The sequence below is a fragment of the Crocodylus porosus genome, unplaced genomic scaffold, assembly GCF_001723895.1.
Source record: "Crocodylus porosus isolate Cpor-Errol unplaced genomic scaffold, CroPor_comp1, whole genome shotgun sequence".
NCBI classification, from domain to species: Eukaryota; Metazoa; Chordata; order Crocodylia; family Crocodylidae; genus Crocodylus; species Crocodylus porosus.
The window spans coordinates 7,636,302-7,663,549 of record NW_017728926.1 but is presented as its reverse complement, the minus strand read 5'-3'; the positions used below and the strand labels follow the sequence as shown (position 1 = coordinate 7,663,549).

The 27,248-nt window shown below is 46.5% G+C and overlaps 1 protein-coding gene across 2 annotated transcripts in view; it reads left to right on the top strand.

Moving 5' to 3' along the window:
- MIB2 (mindbomb E3 ubiquitin protein ligase 2) overlaps positions 1-27,248 on the top strand; it is an 82,527-nt gene that overhangs the window by 33,436 nt on the left and 21,843 nt on the right. For both annotated transcript variants that reach the window (XM_019541315.1, XM_019541313.1), the window contains exons 4-5: positions 21,767-21,873; positions 26,866-27,060. In XM_019541315.1, the coding sequence (XP_019396860.1) occupies positions 21,767-21,873; positions 26,866-27,060 (302 nt within the window). The remainder of the gene's footprint in view (positions 1-21,766; positions 21,874-26,865; positions 27,061-27,248) is intronic.

Below are 27,248 nucleotides of genomic sequence, written 5' to 3'. Positions count from 1 at the left end.
GTGCCGTGTTGTGTTCCTGAATGCCACTTTGACACGTGGCCATGGCTGGTGTGGCTCTTGCCCTTGGGGCAAGGGAATAGGGTACAGGGAGAGCTGCAGGGAGCTTGTGCACTTGTGTCTGTGTGCATGCACATGTATGTTTGCACATGTTTGCATATCTGTGGCATGTATGTTTGTCTCCGTGTGTATGTCTATGTGCATGGGCATGCGTGTGCCCCTCAACAGCTCACCAAAACTCGTTAAGTGGCCCTCCAGCCCAAATAATTGGCTACCCCTGCCCTAGAGCTAAATTTGATGGCTCACAGGACCTGCTCTACATATTGTTTTTAGCATGGGAGTCTAGTTCATCCCAGGAAAGGGGGCCTTGTTTTCAACCCATATCCTCCCTGTGGTATAGGGGTGGGCAAAATACATCTTGTGGGCCAGTTCTGGCTTGCCAAGGGATTCTGTCCAGCCTATGGCAGGTCCCTCAGCCCTGCCCAGCCCAGATGTGTGGGAAAGCCTGGGCCAAGGCATGTGCAACTGCTCCCACCTGCCACCTGGGGGTACACAGTAGATCAGGGGCAGCTCAGCAGCTGGACCCTGCTTCCTAGCAGCTCCCACAGCAGCGACTCCTTCCAGTTACCACCCCTAGTGTCTCCAGCATCACTAGACCCAGCTCTGCTGCCAGGGCACCCCAGCTCATCCACCGCCCCACTCACTGCTAGAGGTACCAGATGGCCAGGTAGGCAGGATCTTCATGGGGACTGGTCCAGGACCCCCGCAGGCAGGATGCGCTCGGCCAGGTGAATGGGATGGGGCTGCAGGCAGATGGGCAGTGGCATCCAGGAGCAGGATGGGCTGGCTGGGGCTGGGGCCAGATTGCAGGGCAGTAACAGCATAGGGCCCAGGGCACAGCCTTGAAGCGCTGCCCCCATGCCCCTGCCCGCAGGACCAGCTCCCATCACAGGGATGTGCAGAGTGTACGTCGTGGCTGTGCCCCAGGCTCTGGCCCTGCACGGTCACTGCCTCGTGATCCCTGCCCACCGAAGCCACTCCCCACCGTGGACACCGCAGATGTGGACGCTGTGTTAAACCCTCAGCAAACTAAATCATCTGCATGTTAGCCTGAACACGGTTTTCCAGATAAAGAACAAATAACAAAAAGGGGAATAGCCCCAACCTGTGGGGCTGTGACAAAGGTTTCTGAAGTCTCCTTGGGGGGGGTAGGAAGAAGATGGAAGTGTTTGAGACTAGTCATTCATTTAATTTTCATGCTGTTAGAAAAATGGCAGAGATGCTGAATGTAGCAATGTGAGGTCTGCTTGGGACAGAGAAACTGCAGATCCAAAAACACCGAGTGGGAGCTTCTGTTTGTGGAAGGCTGCAGTTTTAAAGATGAATGAAAACGACATACTGTGACTCTTCAAACCACTGGGGTGTTAAGAGAAACAGGTGGTCAGGATGTTTCTTGTTTCAGTCTCGTTATTTGGATTGCACTTCCCATCAGGATACTGTAATACAACTGCAGTGCACATGGCTTTTGTTCAGCAGGTGTCATGTAGGGCAGTGACAAACTATTTGAAATAATTGTGCCAGGAAAAGGTTTTTGATTTGGTAGCAAGAAAGAGCAGGTACAGTTTTGCTTTGACATAAGTGTCAATTTGTAACTTCCATGATTCAGCCCCTGCGGCTTACTCCATGTTAAGAATGCAATGAAAGCCCTGATTATAGAAGGACCAGAAGGGAAGCTAACTGATTTTAAAAGAGAGAGAGAGAGAATGAGATCACATGGGAACACTGTCTGCAGAAAGTATTTATCTTAGACATCTGAGATCTGACCTGCACAGGCACTTCCCCTGGCAATGCGGCAGCCCCTCTGAAGAACAAAACTTGCCTACTTATGAATCACTGAAGCTTAAGCAGTACTGGTGGGAAAATAGGCACTGTAGAAAGTGAGCAGCTTCTATTATTCATTTGAATAGGGTTTTCTTCCTCTTTCTCTCTCTGTCTATAAAGTAGAAGAGAGAAGGTTGGCAGCTCTCCAGAGACCTGCAAGGCTGCATTTTGAAAGGCAATTGTAACTGCTTTATGTGAATGTGTATTTTGGTCTTGTGCAGGGTTTTTATATATAGCATATGACGGATGGTATTGCTCTCTCTCAGAGATTAAGAGACTCTGATCTCCTTTTTCCTGCAGGGGGTGGGTATCTTTTCATTATTAATGTTTAGGAAAAGAACAGCTCCCGGGGGCTCACAAGCACTGCGCTATCAAGCGTCAGGCAATGTTGGGCAAGGAGCCCATTTGGGTGTTAATTAGCATGAACGTTTAGGAGAGAGGGAGAGTCCACCCAGACTCATAGCATCCTGTAATCTCCACTCTGTGTAACCACTGCCAGATGTGGCTCGCACTATTTAAGCATCAAATCTTTGTCTGCCTGTGTATGAGGGACCCAGTTGTATTTGAATGTTGACATTTTGCAGGGGCTAAGCACAGCGGGATGCAGCTCCACTCTGAAGCTAGAGTTTCCTGGCTCCTGTACTCTGGAGTTCATGCCCACACATGCACTGCAGTGCCCCAGCTTCCTTCACAGTAGGCTGTGGCATGGACACATTCAGGGCCTCTGCACCGGGGACATTTGCACTAATGTATCCAAGGCAGTGTGAAAAATGGGACACTTTACATAAGTCCAGCCGATCAGGGTTAGGGGGCTGGCACCAATGCAGCAGCATCAGGGTAGCCAGGGTGGTGCTTTTATTTAGATGAAGGAATTTGCTCCCTGCCATCCCCAGATTCTACCCAGCTCAACCCTTTTTAAGGTTCTTTGTGTCTAGGAGTTGTCACACAGTGTCTTCTGTTTTGGTTTCACTGTATTTGCCTTCCTTTTTTTGTGGCAGTCTGTTTATGCCACCTCCTTATTAATTTCACTCCAGCTTCCCATCTCCCCCAGCACACAGCACAGCTGCCCTCCCCTGACTGGCCTATGCGGCCTGTGCAGGGGAGGTACAGATATATATTTTTTCTTTATTCTGAGCCTATTTCAAGGGGTAGGACTTAGCAGCCTGAGCTCACTTTGGAAACTTAAACACTGCATCTAACTCCCAAGTGTTTCTGATGCTGTCTGATACACTAGAGTCAATGAAAGCCATGGCTCTGAACATCTGTCGCCAGCATCTGCAGGTTTGCAATCAGCACCTGACCTTGCAGTATGGGGCCGCCACTGCTTTTCATTGCACAGATAATAGCACAGAGTCCTAACTTCCCTTTAATTAACAAACCTGGCCTTGTGTTTTAGTCCCCAAGGTCCAGCAGTTAACTTGTAAAGTTCTGTCTATACACAGTTTTTATCTTGCTATAAATATTGAATCCAAAACACACAGGGGCATAGTGTGTGCACACCTTCTACCAGTATAATGGTGCACGTACTAGTATTTTTCTGTGTTACTTTTCATAACACAACCGCGTGCCTCCATACCAACCCAAGCTCACTGTAGTTGTAAGAAAACCCCCAAAGCAGATTGCATGCAAAAGGAACTTGGGACCAAGAGACAAAGAAACCTTTGGCCTAGAGTTTCAGTGGTCCTAACTGGGTTTTCAATGCAGGGTTGAATGACCTGCTGCCACTTCTCCCCTTTTCCCCAATATTACAATGGCATTTGGCTCTTATTTGCTTTTGTACCTGTTGACAGGAACCTCCCTGAGCATGTGCTATCTTGTCCTTGGCCTGTAGCACACTGGCATAAGGTGGTTTTCATTGTTCTGCTTATATGTGCTGTAAATAGAGCTTTTAGTTCTGGACAGATATTCTAGGGCTGTTTTTCAGCTGTTTTACCTCCACTTTCCACCCCACCCAATCAGTGCTGTTTTCTTCCCCATTGCTTTTGGCAATTTACCTTCCACCACTCCCCTTCTAAGGAATTTCCCATAACAGAAAACAATTTCAAGCAGATGAGTTCAAACTGAGATGAGACTTGCATTAAAAATAGTGAGGGCTTGCTTGGAGGATGTGAACTCAAGGCAGTTTTGTTGTGTGTGTTTGTGTGCCTGTGCCTGCTAGCTACAGATCATGCAGTCTTGAACCTGAACCCCAGTGTGTAATCATGAAACTCCTCTGAGGAGGGATGGGATGGTCTAGTAGATACAGCACTGAATCTCAAGAGATGTTGGTTCAATCCCTAGCTTTGTTTGGGTTCCCTGTATGACTTGGCCAAGCCATTTATTTTGCTGTGTTTTAGGCTGCAAACAGACATAGTATTTATCCTGGGATAAGTGACTTTGTCCCAGGACACGTCTATGTGAGCTATCCTGGGATGAATCCTAAAAAAGTTTTCTGGATAACAAGTAGTAATAGTTTATCCCAGGGTATTGCAGAGTATATCTGTACAGTTATCCTGGGATTGCATTACTAAATCAGTGGCACAAAAAGTCGCCATGCATTCAGCCACTCACTAAATCCCGATTTGAAGGTTGATGTGTGTACATGCCAGTCCTGGGGTTTTTTAATTCTGGGACAAACACAGGAGCAACTTATCCAAGGAACAAGTGGGATGTGTGTTTCTAGCCTTAGTTCCCTGTCAATAAAACAGGTAGGGCTATATTACCATACCTCCTCTGGGTCTTGGGGAGAATCCCATAGTGCAAGCCACAGCCTGGAAGGAAAGAGGTACAATATGATGTTTACCAGAGAGAAGCCTATAAATACAGACTAAAGGCAGATATTTTATGATGCCTTGCCTATTGTCCTTGCCCTGAGCTTATGATTAAGGGTCTTTACCATAAATACCACTGAGAGAAAATGGGTTGAATCCCACTGAACTCTTGCTGCAACTGCTGACCAGTCACTGTTTGCTTCTTATTGCCAGCTAACACAGAGCTGACATTTTCAGGTTGACTTTCTTTCCCACCACTTGCATCAGGTATTTGGTGGGGGGTTTAATGTTGCACTGTACCAAGCAGTGTGTACAGCCTGTACAGGAGACAAGTGATCCAGCCTGGCTGCATAGCAAGTGTCCCAGAAGGATGTGAGGCTACAGCCAAAGAGTTTGCCATACAGGCTCTGAACAGAGATGGCTTACATATTTGTCTACACCTGCAGGGACCAAAAGAAAACTCAAGAAAATTTTCCCTGGGTTTCTCATTAGGAGACAGTGAAATCATGAGATGATATGTATGAGTAGAGTTACATGCATGCCTCAGTGTTTGCTGAATCAAGGACTTAATTTCAATGTTTTGTGTCCTCTAACAGCATGTTAGAATTCAAACAAGTTGCCCTGCTACTACAGACCTTCAAAGGAAAAATCAGCCCTTGCATTTATTATAGAGTTCATGTAACGCAAGTCTTCAAATCAGTTTCACAAATTCCCAACGTGTTCTAAATCACTAAATATATACTGTATTATGACGACACAGTAGATATCATTTGAACTGATTATTTAAAGCACCCCATCCTACTGCAAAATCATCCTTCCAAACTGCCGCTTTTAGTACCAATCTGTTCAGCTCCCTCAAGGATCTCTTTTTGGGTTTATTCCTGGTAGTGGTATGAAATCTTGGAGGTGGTGGGTATCCAAACAGATCAGAGACTTGGTACATCATGTCTGATATTCTTCCTCAGGCACTTGCTGGTACCTGGTGATCCCTACCCAGAGGTTTGCTATTGGATGTACTGGAAGCTAAATGTCTTTGGGCTTTCAACTGCCACTGTCTCTGCTCTAGCCATGGATGATCTTGTCACTTGGGCTGATATCACAGGTGGAGTGCTTGACTCTGAACTCCTGTGAGAGGTAGTTAGCCATATTAGTGTGAAGTCAAGTATAAGACAGGTTAGATCTGCACCTTATAGACTAACCAAAGTAGATACACAGAACACAAGCTTCATTAGATGCTATGATGCTGTGAACTCCTTTGTCTGGCAGGTTAGTTTTGCATGGCTGGAAGTATTCTTTTTTTTTTTGCGAAGGTGTGAAGGGTCAGGGGATATTCTTTAATGCACAGAACTGAGACTCAGAAGATTTGGGATCAGTTCTGGCTTTCCCACAGACTCTCTGCATCACCTTGGGCAAGTCTCTGCATCTCTCTATGCCATAGCTCCCCAGCAGGCAAGGAAGGACACTGGCAGTTACTTTGCCTGGTCAGCTTGGCCTGTAGGGGCTGCGGGGCAGGGTAGTGCCTTGCTGTGTTTTCATGCAGTGTCTTGCACAATGGGACATTTGCATTGGGCCACTGGGCCCCACTGTAACATAAATATCGTTATACATGATAATACATGTATGGAACTATAGTAGTCATGTTAGCAAATACTCTCTCCTGAATCTTTCAGCCATTATTTTTCAGTCTAAGAATGATGCCTTATTCTTAGATTGAAGGGATATATGGATCATTTTCTCCAAGGTCTTGATTTCTTTCCTGATCTTTTTCAGTTTTCAGCTGGATGAAGTGATAGTGGATGTACTCAATGGCTGAGCAGTGACTGGGGCGTCCCTGCATAGTCCAACAAGCAAAATGCAAAAGGGTTTGGCTTGACTCAGGCTGGTTCGCTGTTTAGAGCTTCTCATCACAGTTGTGTGCAGGGAGAAAGCCTGCTCGCCTTCTATTCAGAGGCTGCAAATCTGCAAGCAGCGCTGCCAGCTGAGCTATAAATCCAGGGTTTTGGTGCTGGCTTTCCAATCCTTGTTCTCTGCAGATAATGAGTTCTCTTACATTGAAGATTGAAGGGGCAGAAAAAGGGTAGGCAGAGTCTAATGAAGTCCAGTTTGCAGCAGTGCCAGCAGGCTCAAGGTGAGAGCCAGGGGCATTTAATGGAAGTGATGCATCAAGAGGTAGGGAAGGTGAGTGAGCCGTCTGAGACACATGAACCAGAAGTGGGCATGATGGCAGGTGCAGTGATACAGGAGTGTAGCCAAGAAAAGATACTGATGGAGCAGAGTGAACTTTACAAATGATGGGGAAGAGGTCTGTCATATGCGTTTCCTTGCAGAAGCAAATGGCCTAAGGGCCTAATTCAGAGCTCACTGACGTCAATGGAAATACTCCCATTTACTTCAGCAGGCTTTACTCTCTCTCTGTGCTGCTGCTGCTTTCCACATTGTTACTGAGGGTGGGAAAGCAGGGAGTGCTGTGTATATCTTGTTGGTTGGTAGCTATCTTTTATACCTGGAATCATTTATTCATTATTTCACCTACTCACTTTTTCTTCTTGAGTACAGGGCTACTTTGGGACTTTGGCAGATAGTCCAGAATGGTTCTGCATGGCTGGGAGTCTGGGTTTGATAGGTGAGGCTGCAGCTGGAGTATTGTGTCCAGTTTTGGGCTCCACAAGTCAAAAAGGATGTGGAGAAGCTTGAGAGAGTCCAGAGGAGAGCCACGTGCATGATCAGAGGTCGGGAAAACAGACCTTATGACGACAGGCTGAGAGCCATGGGGCTCTTCAGCCGGGAAAAGCATAGGCTCAGGGGTGATCTGATGGCCACCTGTAAGTTTATCAGGGGTGACCACCAGGATCTGGGGGAACGATTGTTTACCAGAGCGCCCCAAGGGATGGCGAGGTTGAACGGTTGTAAACTCCTGCAAGACCGTTTCAGGCTGGACATAAGGAAGAATTTCTTTACTGTCTGAGTCCCCAAGGTCTGGAACAGTCTGCCATCGGAGGTGGTTCAAGCACCCACATTGAATGCCTTCAAGAGAAATTTGGATGCTTATCTTGCTGGGATCCTATGACCCCAGCTGACTTCCTGCCCTTTGGACAGGGGGCTGGATTCTGTGCTCTTCCAAGGTCCCTTCCAGCCCTAATGTCTATGAAATCTATGATTCTCAGCTTGGCGTGGTGGAGGGAAGAGACTCTGGATGCAACAGTCTTAGATGCGTTGGTATTTATTTGTATTGCAGTAGATTCCAGAGGCTGCAGCTGAGGTTGGGGCAGCATTTTTGTTGGCTTTGCATATACACAGCAAAAGGCAGTCTGTGCCCCAGAGAGGCTATCATCAGAATAGTCGAGTCAGGCATTTACATGGTGGGGAGAGATTTTCTTGGAGTCACACGGTGGGTCTGCTGCAAAGCCAGAAACTGAACTATGTCAGGAGTCAGAGCTTAGTGTCTTAACCTCAGCTCTGTTCTTCTTTTTGGTGGTAAAGCAGTTGTGAGCTTTTCAAAAACAGTCCATTCCTGTTTGGGTTATAACAGGGCCATACTCTCTTATGGCTTCCTCGAGTAATCAGGGCTAAAATAATCATAGAATTTGCATAAAAGAAAGATGATAATTATCTTACAGAGGAAAGGCAACAGTATTCTGTATCTGGCACCTGATCAGAAGCTGATGCAAATTAGTCTACAGTAGTGATTTTCAATCAGGGTGCTCTGAGATCATTTTAAGGGTATTGGGAAGTGCCACACAGTGTTAGCACTATTACATGTACATGTGATTCACAAAAAGTAGGGTTTTACCCAGTCCATTTCCAAATCCTCACTTGTCAGTCCTTAACAATCTTGTAGAAATAAATGTTTTTGAGATACAGCTTCGATTGGAGACTGATAGAGAAACATTTACAGGAAAGCATTTGCAAATGTTTTGCGTAATCTAGTATCAAATATGTGCAGCCAGCTGCCTTTTTTTAATTGGGGTCAAACTTGTGCCTGCAGTCTTAGCCTATAATTGATTGCTAGCACTGTTCTTACCAGGTAGTCCTCTAGGTACCTGATTTGGTCTGGACATCTGGATAGTATCGTCTATCTATTCAACTTACTGCATAAACAAAATAAACCAAATCAAGGTCACAAAAAGAATCCGGTTGAGAGTCTGCGAATGGTTATGTTGTAGGCCAGCATTGATGGGAAAGATGAGTGACAGCTTGCATGTTTTATTACTCCACTAGTGAATAAAAATGGTGCCTTTTTATTTCCCAGAACAACCTCTGCTCCACAGTACTTACACCACGCCAGCTCTGAGCTTCAGGGCAGAGAGCTGTAGTAAGCAGTGTTTTGTGCAGTCCTCTGAGATGGTGAAACCTGCTCTTCACCTCACACATTTAGTTCCCCAGCTTCATCTCCCCTCTTTTTTTTTCTCTCTTCACCTTGCTTTTAGCACTTCCATCATTAGCAATATGTTACTTTCACTAGTTTTGCTGTGTCTTTTAAAGGACTGGACAATACTGAAGGAGGAGAGAAAACCCTCCACTGCACAATGAATACAGATTTGAAAAGTACACAGTCAGATCTGGTTTATTGGAGTCATTCAAATTGTAGCTGCTTACCTCGCTCGTCAGTATGGATCTGTACATTTCAAATGTATTCCTTCCTTGTGCCACTAATAACATTTTAGGTTTATAAAGGGGAAAGATTTGTCTGCTTTATCTTTCCCCGTAAGCTCTTCGTTCACCAGGGTTATTACACTCTGCTCCTATTGAACTCGGCAAAATTGCTATTATCTTAGGAAGGATGAGGTTTTTTGTATTCTACCCAGCACAGACAGTAGAAATAGGCCAGGCAAAGAGTACAGTGACCGCGATGACTCAGAGATGTTTCTGACCTCTAATTTGTTAATAGGTGCAGCCCTATTCATGATTGGAAGACTCGGGTGCTTATTAACATGTTGCCTAATTTTGCACTGGACAACAAGGAGTTGAAAATGCCTGGATCCCATTGAGCTCTGTCTATGCTATATCCACAGTCACACCACTAGTACAGCCATCCGTACCTGTTGGAAACGACTAGTCCAAAAATGGCCTAGCATAGTCAAGACAGTTCAACTTCTCATACGCTAGTATGGTGCCACAATGCCTGTCCTCTCAGGATAAAATAGAGAAGAGAATTTTGTTTTTATACAAAATAAAACCATCTAGGTTTGGGGCCTGCAGCACCTGATTGAACTACACCTTAAAGCAGAGGTTGAGTGTGAAGCAAAAGCACATGGCTGGGTTGAGAGCTGAGCCAGCAAAATAATATTCTATTTGTGTGTGTCTTCATCTTTGATTACTTGTTAGCTAGGGTGCATTCTTCCCCTACTTGCAAGGGAGCACTAAGGAGGAATGCAGGTTGCTTGTGGGGAGGGTGGAGGGCAGTATCTAATTTTTGCCAAGTAATTCCCTTTTTCTGATTAGCTTTTTCAGCTATTCAGATGCTTTTGTTCGTCCTTCGAGCTGACATCCCCATCTACACTAAGATTCGTAGACATTTTTGTCATATGTATATCCAAAGTTTTATTAATTCTTAAGGAAAAGAATGGTGTGTTTTCTCTTTCCATTTCAGAATTGATTTATCTGCTTTTTTCTCCTGGAGTTATGTAAACAAACTGCAAGCAAGAGTGAGCTGTGCTTAAGAAATCCTTAGCCCATGCTTAGAGCTAATCGTCATGTTTAAAGGATGAGTAACAAAATATCACTTGACATTCTCTCCGGGGCATTTGCATTATTCCTAGCACATTAATATGCCATAAAAATAAAGGCAGCTTATGTACATCACTGCAGCCCTATAGCATGTTCAAGAACACTCTCCGTCTGCAGTTGGTTTTGGAGATAGACTGCAAAGTGGGGGTTTGGGCTAACACAGCCAGTTCAGATAAAATACGCCTTTTAGGCAGTCACCTGTTTTCAGAACCAAGCTCTGAGTCCACTACTTTTAAAATGTTCTGCTGTGCCTTGTCTTCTCTTGTTTGCCTGCCTGTGTGATCTGTTCCCTGAGAGCTATCAATACCCTGCAGCTGTGATGTATTTATTACACAAGGATCAGAAATCAACAGCAGGTAATGTCATTTGGCGTCCAGAAATTGAACGGTGTTTTTCGTTCAGCTGGGACAGTGGTCTGCCCGCTCCTCCCCCAAGTTACTTCTTGAATATCAAATAGTTATTCCATTTACAATCAATACATTTATTTCCTGCCTGAGAGACTCAGGGAAGCTTAAAAGGCATACATTATCCTCCAAAAACCATTTACCAGCGCCTGCACGATTTTGCAAGATCTGATGTCTCCATTAGGAGGACAGTCCACAGATGCACGTTTTCTCCCCTCTAGCTTGTATTAATAAAAGAGTTTTATCAGATTACAAAAGCCCTAAATGGTGGGCAAACTGAGCCCTGAGTGTAGCCTTTTACAAAGCAATGGCTGCCCCCAGCTACAGGCCTGTCTTGTGATTTAAAAGTACCGCGACTCAGGCTTTCCAGGCCCAGTATTCAGTTCCAGGCTCCATCCCCGGTGTTTGGCCAGAACATTGATTGCTACAGCTGCCTTCTGAATCAACACCCGCTGGAATAAATGAGGCAGTCCCACCCACCCCCCTGTGCTGCTGATTCACTCTGATAACTCTAGTAGGTATGGTTGGACTGTTTCTGCACATTAATTTTTGAAGCATTTATTCTGAAGAAGAAGAGATGTCATTGTTGTTTTTTAATCAATCCTAGAGAACATCTGGGAGCCCTGCCCACTTCTCCGAACCCCACAGCTGGCCCTGTGCTTTAGGGCCTGCTCCTGCCTTCCTGGGGGGCAATGGAAAGACTGCAATTGTCAGACTTTTTTTAGCACAGCAAAAATAACTCCACCGGTAATCTTTCAACTACCTCCTCCTTCAGGGCTCAGAACTGGAGGCAAGCCCATGGTAGCAAGTGCCTCCTGTTTAACAGTTCCTTATTTTGGAAAGAAAATGCAAATCAGGATGTTGCTGAAGCTAAGGTGGCCATGTCTGAGCTCTTGCAGGCTGTCCCAGTCCAAAGCAGCAGCCCTGGGCTATAATAGATGCATCAGGCCTTCCTACCTTCCCCTTCCCCCATAGATTGGGCCTGGGACCCAGAAGGCTAGAGACGCAAGAAAAGCCTTTTAGCAAGCACAGCGGGAAGGCAAGTAAATCTAGCAAGAGGTAGGCGTATGGACAGAACAGTGGACTTAAGGCTGGATTAACGCATAGGCAAGCTAGGCACATGTGTAGGGCCCTGAGCTGTGGGGGGGGACGGTCCTTCCCTCCATGGTGGCAGTACAAATGGCCCTGTCTGCCTCCCTCTATTGGCCTCAGCACTGTGGCGGCTGCTTCCTAGCAGCGACTCTGAGCCCTGCTCTCCATGGGCAGCAGTGTAGGGGTGGGGTGGGGGTCTTGACTGGCTCAGAGCTCGTGATTTTGTTTGCCTAGCGCCCACGAAAGAGTTAATTTGGCCCTGAGTAGACTGGACCTAGTAGGGCCTGGCCTCGCCTGCCTGTGACCTGCTGGTTGACATTGGGCTGGTTGGTTCATCTCTTGGTGACTCCATGTCCCTGCCTGTGAAGTGGGGCCAGTGCTGACCTTCCTTTAAAGTCCTTTGAGACCTGCTAATGTGAAGTGCCATGCAAAAGCTTGGGTGGCTTAATAGCAAAGAAAAATGCTGTTGGCATATAGTGTCACGCATCTACATGTGTGAGACGTGGGCAAGACGATGTGCACATGTGGGTGGGTATATCCCATGCAGAAGGAAGTCCTGGTGTGCTCCTGGGGAGTGCCAAGCATTGGCTAGCTGCTGGAGAGCTGGAACATGCAGAACAGTCTCTGAGGTGTAAAGTCCTCGCTGAAGAGGTGTAAATGCAGCAGATTAGCCCCTTCTCAAGCAGTGTAGCTACACAGAGGGGAAGAAGGACTAAGGCTGTTGGCAGCCAGTGTGGTGTGTGGTTATTGTATTGCTGTTGCGTGCTACAAAATTGATTATGTCAGTAATCGCTTCCAAATCCCCTTCTGGCTGCAGCCAGGGAGTGCTGAATGAAATATGTTTATCAAAATCATGGTGATTGCTGTGAGTCAGCCTGGAACCATAGAACGAACTGTCTGGTTTTTCTCTGCCCGGCTTCATGATTAAATTATTGAGGTTAATGGATGTTATGCAGCCTTTAACTGAAAAAAATAGGGGAAGGGAAGTCATTTTGGTTTATGTACCTGTAAACAAGCCTGTGTACCCATTAAGCAAGCTGTAGATGTTTGCATGCGAGTAATACTGTGTGTAGGCTGATGTATTTAAAAAAAATCTGGATGCCCAGACTAGCACAGTCCACCATGCTGTATTTCTCAGGCAGGCCAGATCTGGTCCCCCAGCACCAGGTCTTCCAGTCTGTGGGGCTCCCACAGGTGCGTGGGGCCCAGTCTCAACATGTGGGGCACTGGGCACTTCCACTGGGCAAGATGGTGTGGGGCCCCAGGGCCCCAAGCTCAGTGTTCAAAAGCAGTGCGAGGCCCCAGTTCCGGCACAGAGGAGCTACATGGAGCCCTGATCCTGGTGCATGGGCTCTGATCCAGCCTGCAGGGCCAAAGTGTTGAGCATCACTACTGTAGGGCATTTCTAGGTAAGCTCTGTGAGTTGGAGGGAATGGCCCCAGTGAATGGCTAGAGAGCATTTTCAAGCAAATGGGGAGGGAGAGAAGGAGAGCATCTGAACATTCAAAACAGTGAACAAAAGCAAGACCTTGTGTCTGGAGCCAGCTCCTTTGCAAACTCCTTTCACTCGGCTCTCCAGATCTTTATCTCCAATACATCCTGTGTCATTTTGTGCCATTCTTCTAGCATTTATGCTGCAGGACTAGGTTGAAGCTAGGAGTTTTGTGCCTTTTTGATGGATGTATCTTTGTAGCTGACATGGCTTGAAGTTCTTGTGCTTCTTTCCCCTGTGGCCTGACTAACTGTCAGAGTGGGAATAAGCCCAAATGGGGAGAGAAATGAAAATGCCATGTGGGTTACAAGATGTTCACTGCTAAATCTGGCGCCTGTTTTTCTGGTCCCTTACACTGTGTTCCCTTTTCTTCTAAAATAAACCAGATGACGTTTGCCTGTTTTCTAATATAATGCGGCAGTCCCTCATGGAAGTCCTCAATAGTAGATGGAGAGTCTCAGCCATGGCTGAGGCCAAGTATAAAAGCTGGGGTTTGCCCTTCTGAGAGCAGAAAAGACTCAGGAGCACTGGAGGGCTCAGACCAGCCGCCACTGCTGGTGCCAGTCCTGCCTTAAAACTTAGCTATGTGCTATTCTGGGCCTTTGCCTAAGGAAAGTGGCCCATCAATTCTGCATTGGGGCAGCAGGGCAATGGCACAGAGCATTAGGCAGGTGTCTCAGTTCCACTACCCAAGAAGTAAACGCCAGGAAGTAAATTAAGGGGTAGGCACAGAGAACAACCTCTTAATGACAAGATCTGATAGAGAGAGGGCTTTCTGTGCCAAGGGGGATGGCAGTAAGATTGGCCAAAGCATGAGGATGTTCTCTCAGGAGCTGTCTTTTACCGGTACTCGGGGGCTAGGCTGTATAACCTGATGCTCTGTGGTGTGATTATTTCCTCTGTGAGCAGTTAAGTGTGAAAAGCAGGTTCTGCTCAGAGCTGACGCTTGGCTCTCGGTGGAAGGAGGAGAGACGAGCCCTTTCAGCAGTCTGAGTGCAGGACTTCAGTGTGCAATCTCCAGATATTGTCTGGTGTCCTTCTGCTTCACCTTCGGTCTGTGCTGCAGTGCCCAGGCCCAGGGAGCTGCGGCAGCCTCTGCCTGAGAACTCCTTTGCTTTTCATATTTTTGTATCCAACCCTTTTGGGGTCATTTTCTTTTGCTCTGGGTTTGCGCATCAGGCTGCTGTTTTTTAGTCTAATGCTTGGACAGCTTCTGTGCTTAAGTTAAGCCCATTTTGACCTAAACTAATTCAGCTATAGGAGGAATATATTTAAGCATCACAAATGAAAAATATTCTGAAGCCCCCTTCACAAGGTGGGACAGTACCTCAGATGTTTATGCTCATGTGTGCCCTGAGGCCAGATTGCTAAGTTGGGCTCTTCTTCTATCTGTGGCTGTAGAAGAACAGTTCTTGAGGGGGGGGGGGTATTTATTTATTTAAAATATCATTCTCAGGAACATTAACACAATTTGACAACAATCTGCAGGAACAGATTGCAAGCCACATGACCCTTTTTTTTTTTTTGGTGACATCATCTCCTTAATACCCCTTTGCCTAATGACATGTTCTGACACACTAGTGGTCAGACAGTTGAGCACAAACAACCATCATGCAAAAGACAGCATTTAATAACTAAAATGTGGGACCTGGTTAGCACACGAGAATGGAAATTGGCTATTCCGCCTGCTATCGGGATGGTTTGTATACCATTCAGTTAAGTGGTTACATGTCTCCCCCTGGCTTGTGCAGAACAGGCTGGTAAATAATCTGGTTCCCAGGGAGCTAACAGAACCCTTCACTATCTTCGTCACTAATTACTTAGGATACCTGTTAGACCCTGGCTCCATGTGGTGCCTAATGACTGGGGAGATGATGGTCCAATTACCTGTGGATCCTGTTACTCGTTAGCCAGAGCGGTGCAGGGAGCAAACACCAGCACACATTGCTTGCAACAGCTTTATTCAGAATGGAGACAGCTTCGGGTGAGCTCCCACACCGACAGAATACAGGGAGCAGCCTCGAACAATAGATTCTTCCTGCATTTATGCACTTTGGTTTATACTCGTTAACATCTACTCTACCTCCCTCCTGCCTTCTAGTCCACCCATTTCTCCTCTCGTCTTAAGCTCCACCTCTGTTTACTGTTTGCTTCCTTAGCATGGAATTGCCTATTTGTGTCACAGTAGCACCAAAATGCCCCCCTGAGATCATGCCCTCAGGGCCACGAACCCTCTTCCTTCGGTCAATGGGCGAGCTCTGAAGGTTTCTTTACCAATTACCATCCACCCTTTTGCATATGTTCATCTTGGTTATCTGTTATCTTCCACATTCCAGTTTGTTTTTTCAGTCCCATCCCCACCCTTTTTGGGCCCCTGTATCTTATCTTGTTCTGCTTGCTGCTTTTTTCTCAGAAAATGGTTTACACAGTTGAGATGTTTACTTAGCATAAGCAAATGGCTGGCTTAGCTATCATTCTGCTTTATGGGCAGCAACTTTGCTAGGCCACAGGTCATGCTTTGTATTCAGCTGCAGATTCAATGCTCCCCCAAAATCCAAATTATTGTCACCCTAACAATACCCAATAAGAAAGCAGAGCAGATAAGGTCTGTGCCAAAGTCCCCATTGGCTGCAGAGAGCTTTGGATTTCCCCCCTCGGTGTTTATGATATGTATTTGGATCTGGCTTCTGAAAAGATAACAGGGCAACCCCATGGACCCAAGAGTGGAAAAAATGTAGGCAGGTTTCTCGAGTAAAAGTCCAGGATTTACTTTCTCTAGGCCCCAGGAAAAGGCCACAGCCTGTCATCAAACTATTTCTTACCTCTTTATTGCACTTCATCCATGAAGAGTATGGCACTTCTGGAAATATAAATACAATGAAAGACACTACATTTTGGTAGGCAGGTATTGCAGGAAATTTTATACATTTTACAAGCACGTTTTTAGACATTTGGTGTTTTCAGTGTGTTAGCCTGGACCCCTGGGTTCAGTTCCTGGAGCTGCAACAGCAGTAGCATGGCCTGACAGAGAGGGCACTGATTTTGGAGCCAGCCGTCTTGGCTCTGCCACTGACTTGCTGTGTGACCTTGGCCAAGTCACTCTTGTCTCCATTTTCCCTTCCCTCCTATTGTGTGTCCAATTGGATTGGAATCTCCTGGTGGCAGGGACTGTTCTTGGGCATATTTCCACTGGCACTTGGGGGGCATGAACTCAGGGGGGCATTTTGGTGCTACTGTGACACAAATAGTAAGTGTTTCTGGGTGAGCAAGTGGTCAATCATTTGGTGCATGTCTGCAAAGCACAGCTGGTTGACTCCTAGACTTGCAGAGGTGGTTCAGGGAAACTTGGTGCCTGCATGGCACCCAGATTTTGAAGGGATGAGAACAGCTGGTAAACAGCTGCTTAGGAATCTAGTACAGGGCTGATACTCTTAGTGGGCTGCCCCTCAGCATGTCTGCTGCAGATGAATAACTCCACTTCAGTACCATCATATGCTCCTAAGTGTTATCTACTGGGACACTACAGAAATGTAATGCCATTGGAATTTCTAGGTCAGAAGTGGCTCCAGACTGTAAATGGCTGTCTTAATTAAAATTGTTATTAAAGACAATATTGGAGTGATGAAATTTATCCCCTGGGTATTTTTGCAACACTCTAATAACCTTGGTTGTTATCCAGTATTCAGAGCAAAATATATATCAAGTTGGATTAAAAACCAAGATGTATTGGCTAAGGACATGGGACATCTGGTCTTTGCATCATTCTCATGTATTGCTGGTCAGCAGCCTGCTCTGGAAGCATCGCCATTCAGCCCAAGGTCACCATGGCATAAAGCCAGGAGAAGGAGCCTTCAGTCCATCTTACCTCAAACATTCAACTAGAATGGGATTGTCCTCTTCTCTTTCCAAGAAGAGAAGCAGACAACTGTTTTTTGTGTGACGGTGCACCAGTATTGCTTGTTTTACAGTAGTGCCCAGAAACCCTAGTTAAGATCTGGGCTTTGTTTAGAAATATAGAGTAAGAGATGGGTTCTGCCTCAGATCACTTGCCCTAATAGACAAGGCAGGCAAGCGCTGGGAGAATGGAAAGATTAGTACCCCTGAATGATTAGCTGACATGCCAAAAGTTTCTTTCCTCCTGAGAGGTGGCACACTTGACTTCCCATGTTCCCAGGGTTGGTAGCTCTGGGTGCTATTTACTGGAAAGCGGAAGTAGTTTGTTCTTCATTGCTGAGGACTTCTGCAAAGGCAGGACTTTTTTTCAGTGTTGTAGCACAGAAAAGCAACCAATTCTACCCTAGACTCTATCTTGATCCCATTGCTGTGAAAGGCTGAAGTGTTGTTGCACTGTACAGGGATTAGTCCAGTTATTCTTGAGTAGGTGATTTCAGCTCCGATGTGCAATACTTTCCCTTGGCATGGGATTTATGTTTATTTTAAAACAAATTTTCTGTTCTTCATTTATGAATGTGCACTGTCCTTGCTCCAGGAAAAAAAAAAATTGAATGACCTAATAACAGAAATGTCCATGTCACCAGACTAATTCAGATCCACCATCCTCCTCATCAAGTATCCCAGCCCTGACGGTGACTATCACTGCTTGCTTTGGAGGAAGGGAATGAATCCTCCTCACAGGTGGCAGATGTGGGGATAATTTGTCCACCCATAAAAATCTCCTCCTAATTCTTCATAGTTAGAGGTTGGCAGCCTTGTTATGCATCATATGTTTTCTTTTATCAGGTTTGAATCTGCCACGTTTGCATTTCATTTAGCATTTACCTGTTTGTGTGTTGGCGACAAAGCAGAAATTCCTTGTATGACTTCTCTCAGATCAGGAATAACTGAGGCTATTTTATATTTATTCAGTCCTGCAAATTTTGGCCCATTCCTAAATGAAACAATCCCCATCTTTTTAGTTTCTTTTTTACATGAGAGCCTTTCCAGCCCTTTTCTCATTCTCCTTATCTCTCCTTGCAGTCTCCTTTCAAAGATGGGCTCACCTGAACTACCTGAGCTGCAGCAACTTGAACTGAATATAGTATTTTGAGGGAGGCCATGCTGTTGCTCTGTAGAACAGCACAGATTATGGCTGAATTTTACAAAGCTGGTTACCCAAGGTTAAACTCCTGGATTAAATATAGGCATTTAACAAGACTAGCTTCATTTTTATTCTCTCTCAAAAGTACTGTATAGAAGCAAGCTCCCATTGAGTTCAATGGAATATGGATTTAGGAGCTTAACTTTGGGCAGCCTGGCTTTGGAAATCTTTCTTAACCTGGACTTTGACTTCTGCTCCAAAAGGAAAAAACAACACGTGGGAGGAGGTGACTAGTAGTTCTGCAGTACGAAACTTGTAAAGGGAGATTATTAACCCCACAATAGTGCTAATTAAGGTCTCCGTGGTCTCTTCACTAGCACAAAATTGTGACGCTTCCAGGAGCCCTGATAGAGCCGTGGGGTGTGCGCCAGCTGAGATCCTGCCCCTGTCCTGAAGGGCCCCTGTGTATTCAGCTCTCTTCATTTTCTGTGTCGCAAGCTTAGTTCTTGCTTTCATGATGTGAAGTGAGAGGGGGGATTGTTCTCCAGCTGTTTAGTTAAAGGTGGGTTTACCATTTTCATTGAGCAGGATGTGTATTCCTGGGGCACAGCAGACTTCCAGTCCTGCTTTGATAGTGACTTTCTCCAATACTTCCAGGGTTTTACAAGGTCCAAGTTAGTGTTTGTGACTAGATCTGAGCCCTGAGGTTTGCAAGGCTGCTGAGGTTAAGATGTATCATTTTTCTGAGTGGGCACACACTTCTCATCCCTCTTGTTCCAGATCCCACATCACAAAACTGATGACAAAAAAAAATCTGTTCTACCAAGAACTGAAGGTTGTCAATTAAAGAGTGGTGTTATGGAGGGTGATAATGTATCTAACTATTTACTGAGAGGAGTAGTAGTTAATTGAAAGAGAAGAGTGATGAGCTGTTTGTACCAAGACTGAAGCAGTTAAAGTGTGTTCTTCAGTGACATCTGTGCATCAGAGCCTGCTTCCTGTCTGCCATCCTCTTGTCCCAGACAATCACTTTAGAGCTTTCTCATGCATGACTCCCACTGTAATTTTGTTGGACCTTTATTTAAAGAACTACCTGTTACCAGAAAAAAGACTTGACTTTTTTTTAAATGGTTGATTGGGAGGTAGCTCTGGATTTCAGAGGTGTAAATAGAGCAGGGAGAAAATTTGAAATGAAAAAATAAATAGGGGTAGGTTATAGTGAATGTCCCATTCATTCCAAATGTTCCCTGCTTGTGCCCATTGTGTCTCCCAGCTTTGGGCAGGAGATCTCTGCCGTCTCACCACAGATTGCGCTTTGGAGTCAAGTGAATCCCTAATTGCTAGCAGTGAAGGTTAGGGGGTGACCCTAGTCATTTTGAATTTAAAGATAGACCCCAGCAGATAAATGTGACTCGGTGGGATCTGTATGTATAAATAATACAAGACTAACTGCAGGCCGTCTTGGGTCTTAAAACGCAGCCTGTTTTATTTTGTCAGCTTCATTTCCTCTTAGCTGGTTAACAGGCTACAAAACCCCTTGGAAAGGAGCCACTAGCACATCAGATCCTTATGGATGTGAAATACCTCTTGTGCTGTGATTATACTTAAAGGGAAAATGTAACAAGAATCTCATAGAAGACAGTGGTTTCCCTGCTATTTGAGCAATGTCTGGCTTGCTTAAACTGAGCTTTTTAGCAAGAGAGGGTAGCTCTTTTTATGACTCTCTTTGACTGTCTCCTTAAATCTTATGAGCAGAACCCCACTGTGCTAGTGGCTGTGCCAGCACGTAGTCCGAGATGATCCTTACATTGAAGAGGGCAGGGAAGAAAGGAAGCAGTATCATTCCAGCTCTACTAAGAGACCTCCAGGCGCAGTGAGATGAAGGACACTCAGGGAACCTGAACCCAGAATCTGGCTCACTTGAACCCTAGCCCAGTGCCTTACAACAACACTCTGCCTTTCCCTTCCTGTTGTAGTGGAGGAGGCAATGCCTGATGAAAAAAGCACCATTTTCATCAAATACTCCTTGCCTAGGTGATGAAATGCTTCAGTAAGTCAGTAAAAAAATGATATTTAGCAAAAGCCAGTTAAAAAGCAGCACAATGCTGTGCTGTCAGGCACATAGTACACAGATAAATGCTATTTCTGGGCAAGTATAAGGCAGGGTTATGGTCCAGACAAATGCTGTGGTGGAGCTGGGGTGTGCCACCACTTCTTGATTGCCCCCAAGCAGAGGCAGCTGCTAGCTATCTTTTGTCTGATGATTCCTTTGCATCTTCTCCCTATGGGGTTACAGTCCGAATAGTGGAAAGCCACCGATTAGCAGGAGTGTGTGTGTGTGTGTGTGTGGTGTGTGTGTACGTGCGTGCACGCGAGCAAATATCTTTGTTCTCTACAAACACATTAGGATGCACAGTGCACAAGTCACAGGAGATCCAGTAACAAGCTGAAGAAGGTAAAAGGTCCAGGCTTCAGTGGGTTGTTAAAACACCAGCTCCAGGTTCTAGCATAAGAAATGTATCATCCAAGTCACAAGCTTCTCCCTCTGGAGGGGGATAAAGAATGCATTCAGATCTCAGTGCCCACCCTCTCTCACACTCTCTGGGCACTGCAGAGAGCCTGGCAAGAGGAGGTAGGCAAATAAGGATATGGATTGCAGTACCTTTGCAATACCCATCTGTTGGCCCCCCTTCCCCCAACTAGAGAAAGCAGGGTATTGAATGCTCAGGGGATTTTGTGAAATCAAAGTCTTCTGTGCAGGAGAACACTGTTTTAGAATAGCTGAGGCAGCCTAGAGTTATGGCACTTGGAAGGTGCTTCAACAGGACCTGACCACTGTAGATATCATCTTCAACCAAGGGCCCTCTAGACAGATCTGGGCTGAGGTCTGTAGTGTAGCATAGAGATTTCCAAGGTGGCTCAGGTTCTGGTAGCTTTCTAGCCACAGTAATCTAGCTCCTGCAGCCTGCTGTGTAGATGCGAGTCGTCAGATGTGCTGGATTTACTAGCAAAAGAGCCCATGTTAGATGTAACCTCACTGGTGCATCAGCCAATGTCACAGAGAAACTCAATGGAAGAGCAGAGCATTTAACCTGGACCAGCTGAGGCCTTCTCAGCTATCATCTTAACCACTGGCCTGTGCTTTCAGTGGACCACAGCATTGTCTAAGATCAGCTTGCAGAATAAGCCTTTGTATGTTGTGTCTGTTTCCACCCAGGTTTTTGTCCTGCTTGAGTGTTTAGAGCGTAAGCCCTTTGCAACCCAGCCTAGGCCTTGCTCTGTGTGTGTGCATAGCTCTCGCTTGGTGGGTGCTGTTCTGGACTCCATCCTTCCGCAGTGGAAATAATAACCCTTGGGTCTGTTTTCTCTGCTTTTTGTTTTACAGGGTCCTAGTGAATCCACGACAGAACCTGACTCGTATCCAGTTAAAGGGCACCTTCCAGGGGGCTAAGGTAGTCCGTGGCCCAGACTGGGAATGGGGCAATCAGGATGGTAAGGGATTGCAGTTTTGCTTTTTTTTCAAATGAAAAAAAAAAATATCCTACTGTAAAAACACTGATTTTGCTAAAGTGCTCATCATAAATGCATGCTGCAGCCAGGGAATTTGCTGGGGTCACTCAGACGCTGCAGATTGTTTTATGAGGAGCTCTAATTATTCTTTATTTGCTTGTATTCGTGTAGAGACACTTATCTGGCACTTTGTCTTCTTATGGTATTAAGGCAGCATGCAGGCATTCATGAGCTCATGCTCCTAGCCTGTCTCTGAGGTACCCCATGGCTGATAGATGGGGAAGCAGAGGCACTCTTGGACATTTATACAGAGCTGCAAAAATACACAATACCTGATAGAGCCTAGAGTCCCTTTCTGTGCCTCAGAGAGCTGGCACTCGCAGTAGGAATTAGCATTGTTCTCTGAGGTCTCTTAATTTTTGGTCCTTTGATTTTATTTATTTGTTTGTTTGTTTATTTTTAATGGGGCAGCAGTCCCCCATGTATCACTGAGGGAATCTGTTGACAGCAGTTAGTGCAGGATGACTTCTGCTTTCTCTGTGAACTGTAACTACAGACTTGATGCTGCAAGGGGACAAGAACCCCCCCCACTGCCACGTATGTCTTCCAACTCTGCCTGCAAGAAGTCTGCACTTCTAGTGAGCCTGGTTCAAAGCTCAGTGAGGTCAATGGGAATCTTTCTATTAATGTCAATGGCCTTTGGCTCAGGCCCTCTGTGCAGCAAGGCTGCAAGATCTCCCCTGTTCGTTCCCATCTCGGAGCCCTGCATGGATCAGGCTTGTTTTCCTCCACGTGACTTAGCTGTAAAGCCTTCTTCCTGAGCCTGAGTCTGTTTTGGCGGTGGGTCTGCGGTGGGTGCCGGAGGCTGTACACACTTGGAATCTGAAGGGAAACGGGGCTCGTGTCTAATACAGAGAAGCCAGCCCTGTCTGAGACAAGCTCGATATTTGCATAGATGAGAGCTGTGGAGATCAGGGCAGCTGAGACCTGAATGTGCTAATGTGAGCAAAACAAAGGTGAGGTGAGGAGAAAGGCAGGCCAGCCCCTCAGCTGGCCAGGATCAGTGATGCTTCATTTGATGCCAATGGAGCTCTGTCTCCATACAGCAGCTCAGCACCCAGCCTTCTGACCCCAGTTTCCTGTGATCACAATGGTTTCCATGTGTTGCCATACAAGTCTGGTTACACATGTAAATAGAGCCAGTAAAGAGTCCTGTAAACTTTGTTGGGGGCACTGGTGAGCAGCGTAATTAATCCCTCAGCCTCATGTGTCTTATTAGAGCAACGGTAGCTGAGTGCAACACTTAGTAATTTAATGGCCTTGCTTTTAATGTTGCTTTGTGGCTTTTTTTTTTCCCCTGCTGCTGCCTGAAGCCCTCTGCAGAAATTAGCATGGGCTGCTGCAGAACGTGCTGATTAACCAAACTTCCCTCCATGCTTCGTTTGGCTCTTCCCAAGCTGGCCTGGGTTCTGGCAACTGCCTTAGCTCCTAAGCAGCTTGCACCTTTTACCAAATGTGTGTCTGTGCATGTTTCTATCCCCGGCCTGAGCCAGAATGCTACTGGAATGAAATCTGGGCCAGTGTTAACCGCCTCCTTTATAGGAAAGGGCCTGAATGCAGAGCAGAGCCAGTGGCTTTAGTCAAGGCCCAAGATGAAGTTGAGAAAGCCCAGCCCCATTTGTCCTGTCCAGCTGCAGCTGCTCGGGGTCCAGGCCCCGTGGCGGTTTGTTTGTAAGTGCCAGACACACCAGTGACACATTTGCATTTACCAGGTGAGTATCTCACTGCTGTAGGACCTCCTTGCCTCCACCTCAGCATGGTGATACCAGCCCAGGCAGGTATATTTGCTTCCTTCAGTGATCCCTGCTACTCTCCAATGCATGGCCATCCCTCTCTGTCCAAGTCACCATGCTGGGCAGAAGGGAAGCTGGTGTTGGCTGGGTTAGTCTCCCTTGTTATTCCCATCAAAAAGCTCTAAGTCTCCTTGGTGGTAAAGCCAGCACTCTTGTTTTCCTCACTGAGTTGAGAGTCAGCTTCATGAAAACTTTTAAAGCAGGAAGGATCCTCCTCTGTGTTTGAAATGCCCCTCTTCTGCCCCATTTCACAGCTCCCTGCCCTCCTTCTCCCACCCTGTCCTTGCCCCTCTGAAAGCTGATCCTGGCCAGCCAGCAAGGAGACAGCCTAAGATACCCACTTTGCATGTGTGCCACGCCATGAAGCCTCCCTGACAGCACTCTGCTACTGCTGTTCTCCCTGAGTCTAGCATCTCTGCCAGGAGCTTCCACCAGGCTGCAGCATGTCACTGCCAGTCACTCAACAGTGGAGTGTGGAGAGTCCTAGGAGAAGTTGAGGCACCCTGTGCTAGCACTAGGTTTGGAGCAGAATGGTTTCCCCAACCGGTGAGGATCTTTGGGTTTCAAAAAAATGTTCTTGCTCTGCATTGGGCAGAATCCAAGACCTTGCAGAGCTTGGGTTTGTTTATTTGTTCCAAAAAAGGGGAGCGGGGGGAAAGAGAATCAGCCCCAGTATAGCCAGTATGCTAATAGTGGGGCACTCTCTAGGGATGCAGGAAACCCAGGTTCAAGTCCTTGCTCTGTCATTCCCCCTCATTCCAGGAGTATGTCCTAGCCACCCAGCTGTTGGGTCTGCCAGAGCAGGGCATCTGACCAGAAAAGCCACCCCAGACCACAGAGAGTTCACTCCTTGGAAGTGTCCTCAAACCATCCTGTTCCATCTGGTTTCAATAAATTGACGTTTTCCAGTCAAGAACATATTTCATTGAAAACGTCCTGGCTGGCTCTGTCATGCCTGGAAGAAGGGGATGACTCCTGCACATGGAGCTGGGGAACAACACACCAAATAGGCAGGGAGTGGGAAAAGAGAAGGATCAACCCTCCTGTTTTATGGGACAAAGATGGATGCTCATAGAGGTGAACTGGCTTGGCCAGTGTCCCAGAGGGAATCTCAGACAGCAAGAAATCAAACACTGCTCACTGAGTTTTAGTCTGGACGTGCACTCACTTATTCATTAAAGCCTTTATCTTTGACCTCATACTGCCGTGGGTTAGTTTGCTGCTTGCTGGTTTCACCGGAGGCCTGGATTATGATCCTGCTGTCCGCACTATGCTGCAGTCTGTCTCTGGTGGGCTGGTGCCAACTGCTTGCTCCTGAATGCACAAGACCCACAGGGCTGACCTCTTTGGATGCAGCCCCCCTCCCTGAGAAATCGTCAGCCGGCTGCACTTGGGGCTCGGCTGACCTTTCAGACATGAATATTGTTACTGGCTACCTTTTTTCTAGGGAATCTGTTCTAATTGTGGAAGCTCTTCCAGACTTTACATCTTACAAGCACTGTCATCATCTCACGTGCTTTGCAGTTTACTGAATACCAGCTGCAATGGCTGCTCAAATGGCAGCACTGGAGTGTGGCTGCCATATAGAGCTGAATATTGTCTGTTCTTCTCAGTCACAAGGGAAGCTAGGTGCTGCACTCTCGTTGAAGTTAACAGTCTCCTTGATCAGTGGTACAATGGCAAGGAGAGTCTGAATGGCCAGTGGGCATGACCTGCATTGCGGATTTAGGTCCCTATATAGGAGTGCAGTTGGTGCAAAAAGTAACACCTTCCATCAGGACATCCAAGAGCTGTGCAGGCAGTTGCAACCTGGGAGCCTTGCTGGCATGCCTGAGTGCCTGCTCCTCTAAGGATGAGCAACCACTGAAACAACCATGCGTCTATGTATGTGCTTGATGAGTGGTGAGGGAGGGAAAGAGAACTAAGTGGAACCGAAAGAAGTACCATGTTTCTAACATGCCACAGCATGGTACCCTCAATGGGGCACCAGCAGCTTTTTAAAGGATCCCCTTGTAAAGTGCATCTTCTCGCCTCCATATTCTGTGCTGAAGTATCTCATGTCAGGATTCTGTCTGCCTGGTGAGACCAGGGTCTCCAGGAGCTCAGCTTCAGATGCTTGTGCCCTTTGCAGCATGAGATGTGTGAAGCTTAAGGTGGTAAGATATTTGCCAGTGATGCCCCTAAGGAGGGAAGCGTGGAAGGGGGATGCTGCTATAGGCAGCAGATGTGCTGCCTGCTAAACTGCTTGCCCTGGGTATGTGGAGCTGGGGTCCTGTGCACGGCCTTGCAGAAATCCCCCAGCCAGCTTCACCGGCCTGCCTGTCAGCGCTTGGCTCAGTGCCCTCTGCTCTGTGGTAGGACTGTTGGAGCACAGACAAGTTTGCTTTGGCCCAGTCTGTCTCTCTGTTTCAGTGTATTTATTTAAAAAGATTGCAGCAGAGACCTTACCTGTCTTTCTAACTTAAAAGCTCTGGTCAGCTGCAGTCGTTTAAAAACATCCTCCGGCAGTTCCAGTGGAATCAGGCAGCCTAGCCCCAGTGTCCAGGCTAACTCCCAACTTCACTAATTAGATTCTGCTGAGTTAAATTGTTAGCTACACACACAACCCAGCTCATCACTTCACTGTCCTGCCATAAGCATCTTGGTACCATCAGTGCCCTCATTTTATAGAAATTAGAAAAAAATAATAATCCAAATGTTCAGTTCATCCCTGCCAGCTGGAAAAGACTGCTGTGCGTACCTTGTAAGGGAGAATGAAGGGCCAGAAGGGGTAGCCTTGATGGTATTTAATCTCTTTTTTCTGTCCTGTACTACCACACTGGGCCAGAATTGGTCTGACCACAGGATTAGGCTCAGAAAATTGCTATTGCTGTGACAGGGTTCCCTCTGTAGCCACAGGTGGAGCCCAGAGACCCTTCGTCTCAGCATCCCTACCCATGAAAGGGAGATCAAGTTAGCTGTAGCCCCTCATGAGGAATCAATTAACTTCTTTAGAGGGCCATAGAGAAGCTAGGAGGTCCTAGTCCGGGTGACTGAGCTGTTGCTGAATGACAGTGAATTTCAGTCTATGAGAGGTCTGTGGAAAATGAAAGTTAGTCACCTTGTTTCTCTCTTCAATCAGGTGGTGAAGGCAAAACCGGGAGAGTGATGGACATTCGTGGCTGGGATGTGGAGACTAGCCGAAGCGTGGCCAGTGTCACATGGACTGATAGCACCACAAATGTTTACCGCGTTGGACACAAGGGCAAGGTGGACCTCAAGTGCATTGTGGAAGCATTGGGTGGCTTTTACTACAAAGAGCATCTCCCAAAATTAGGTACGTGGCAAGTTGACTTTGGGCTCTGGGCATCTCGTAAGAATCTGCCAGAATTGACCATTTCCAAGAATGTGGCACTTGAGTTGTCCTGCTTTGGTAGAGAAAAGTTGGATGCCTAAGGTTTCCCTATAATATGCGGCATTTAAAAGAACTTTTTGGTAACACCATGTTCTAATGGGTTAGCTGGG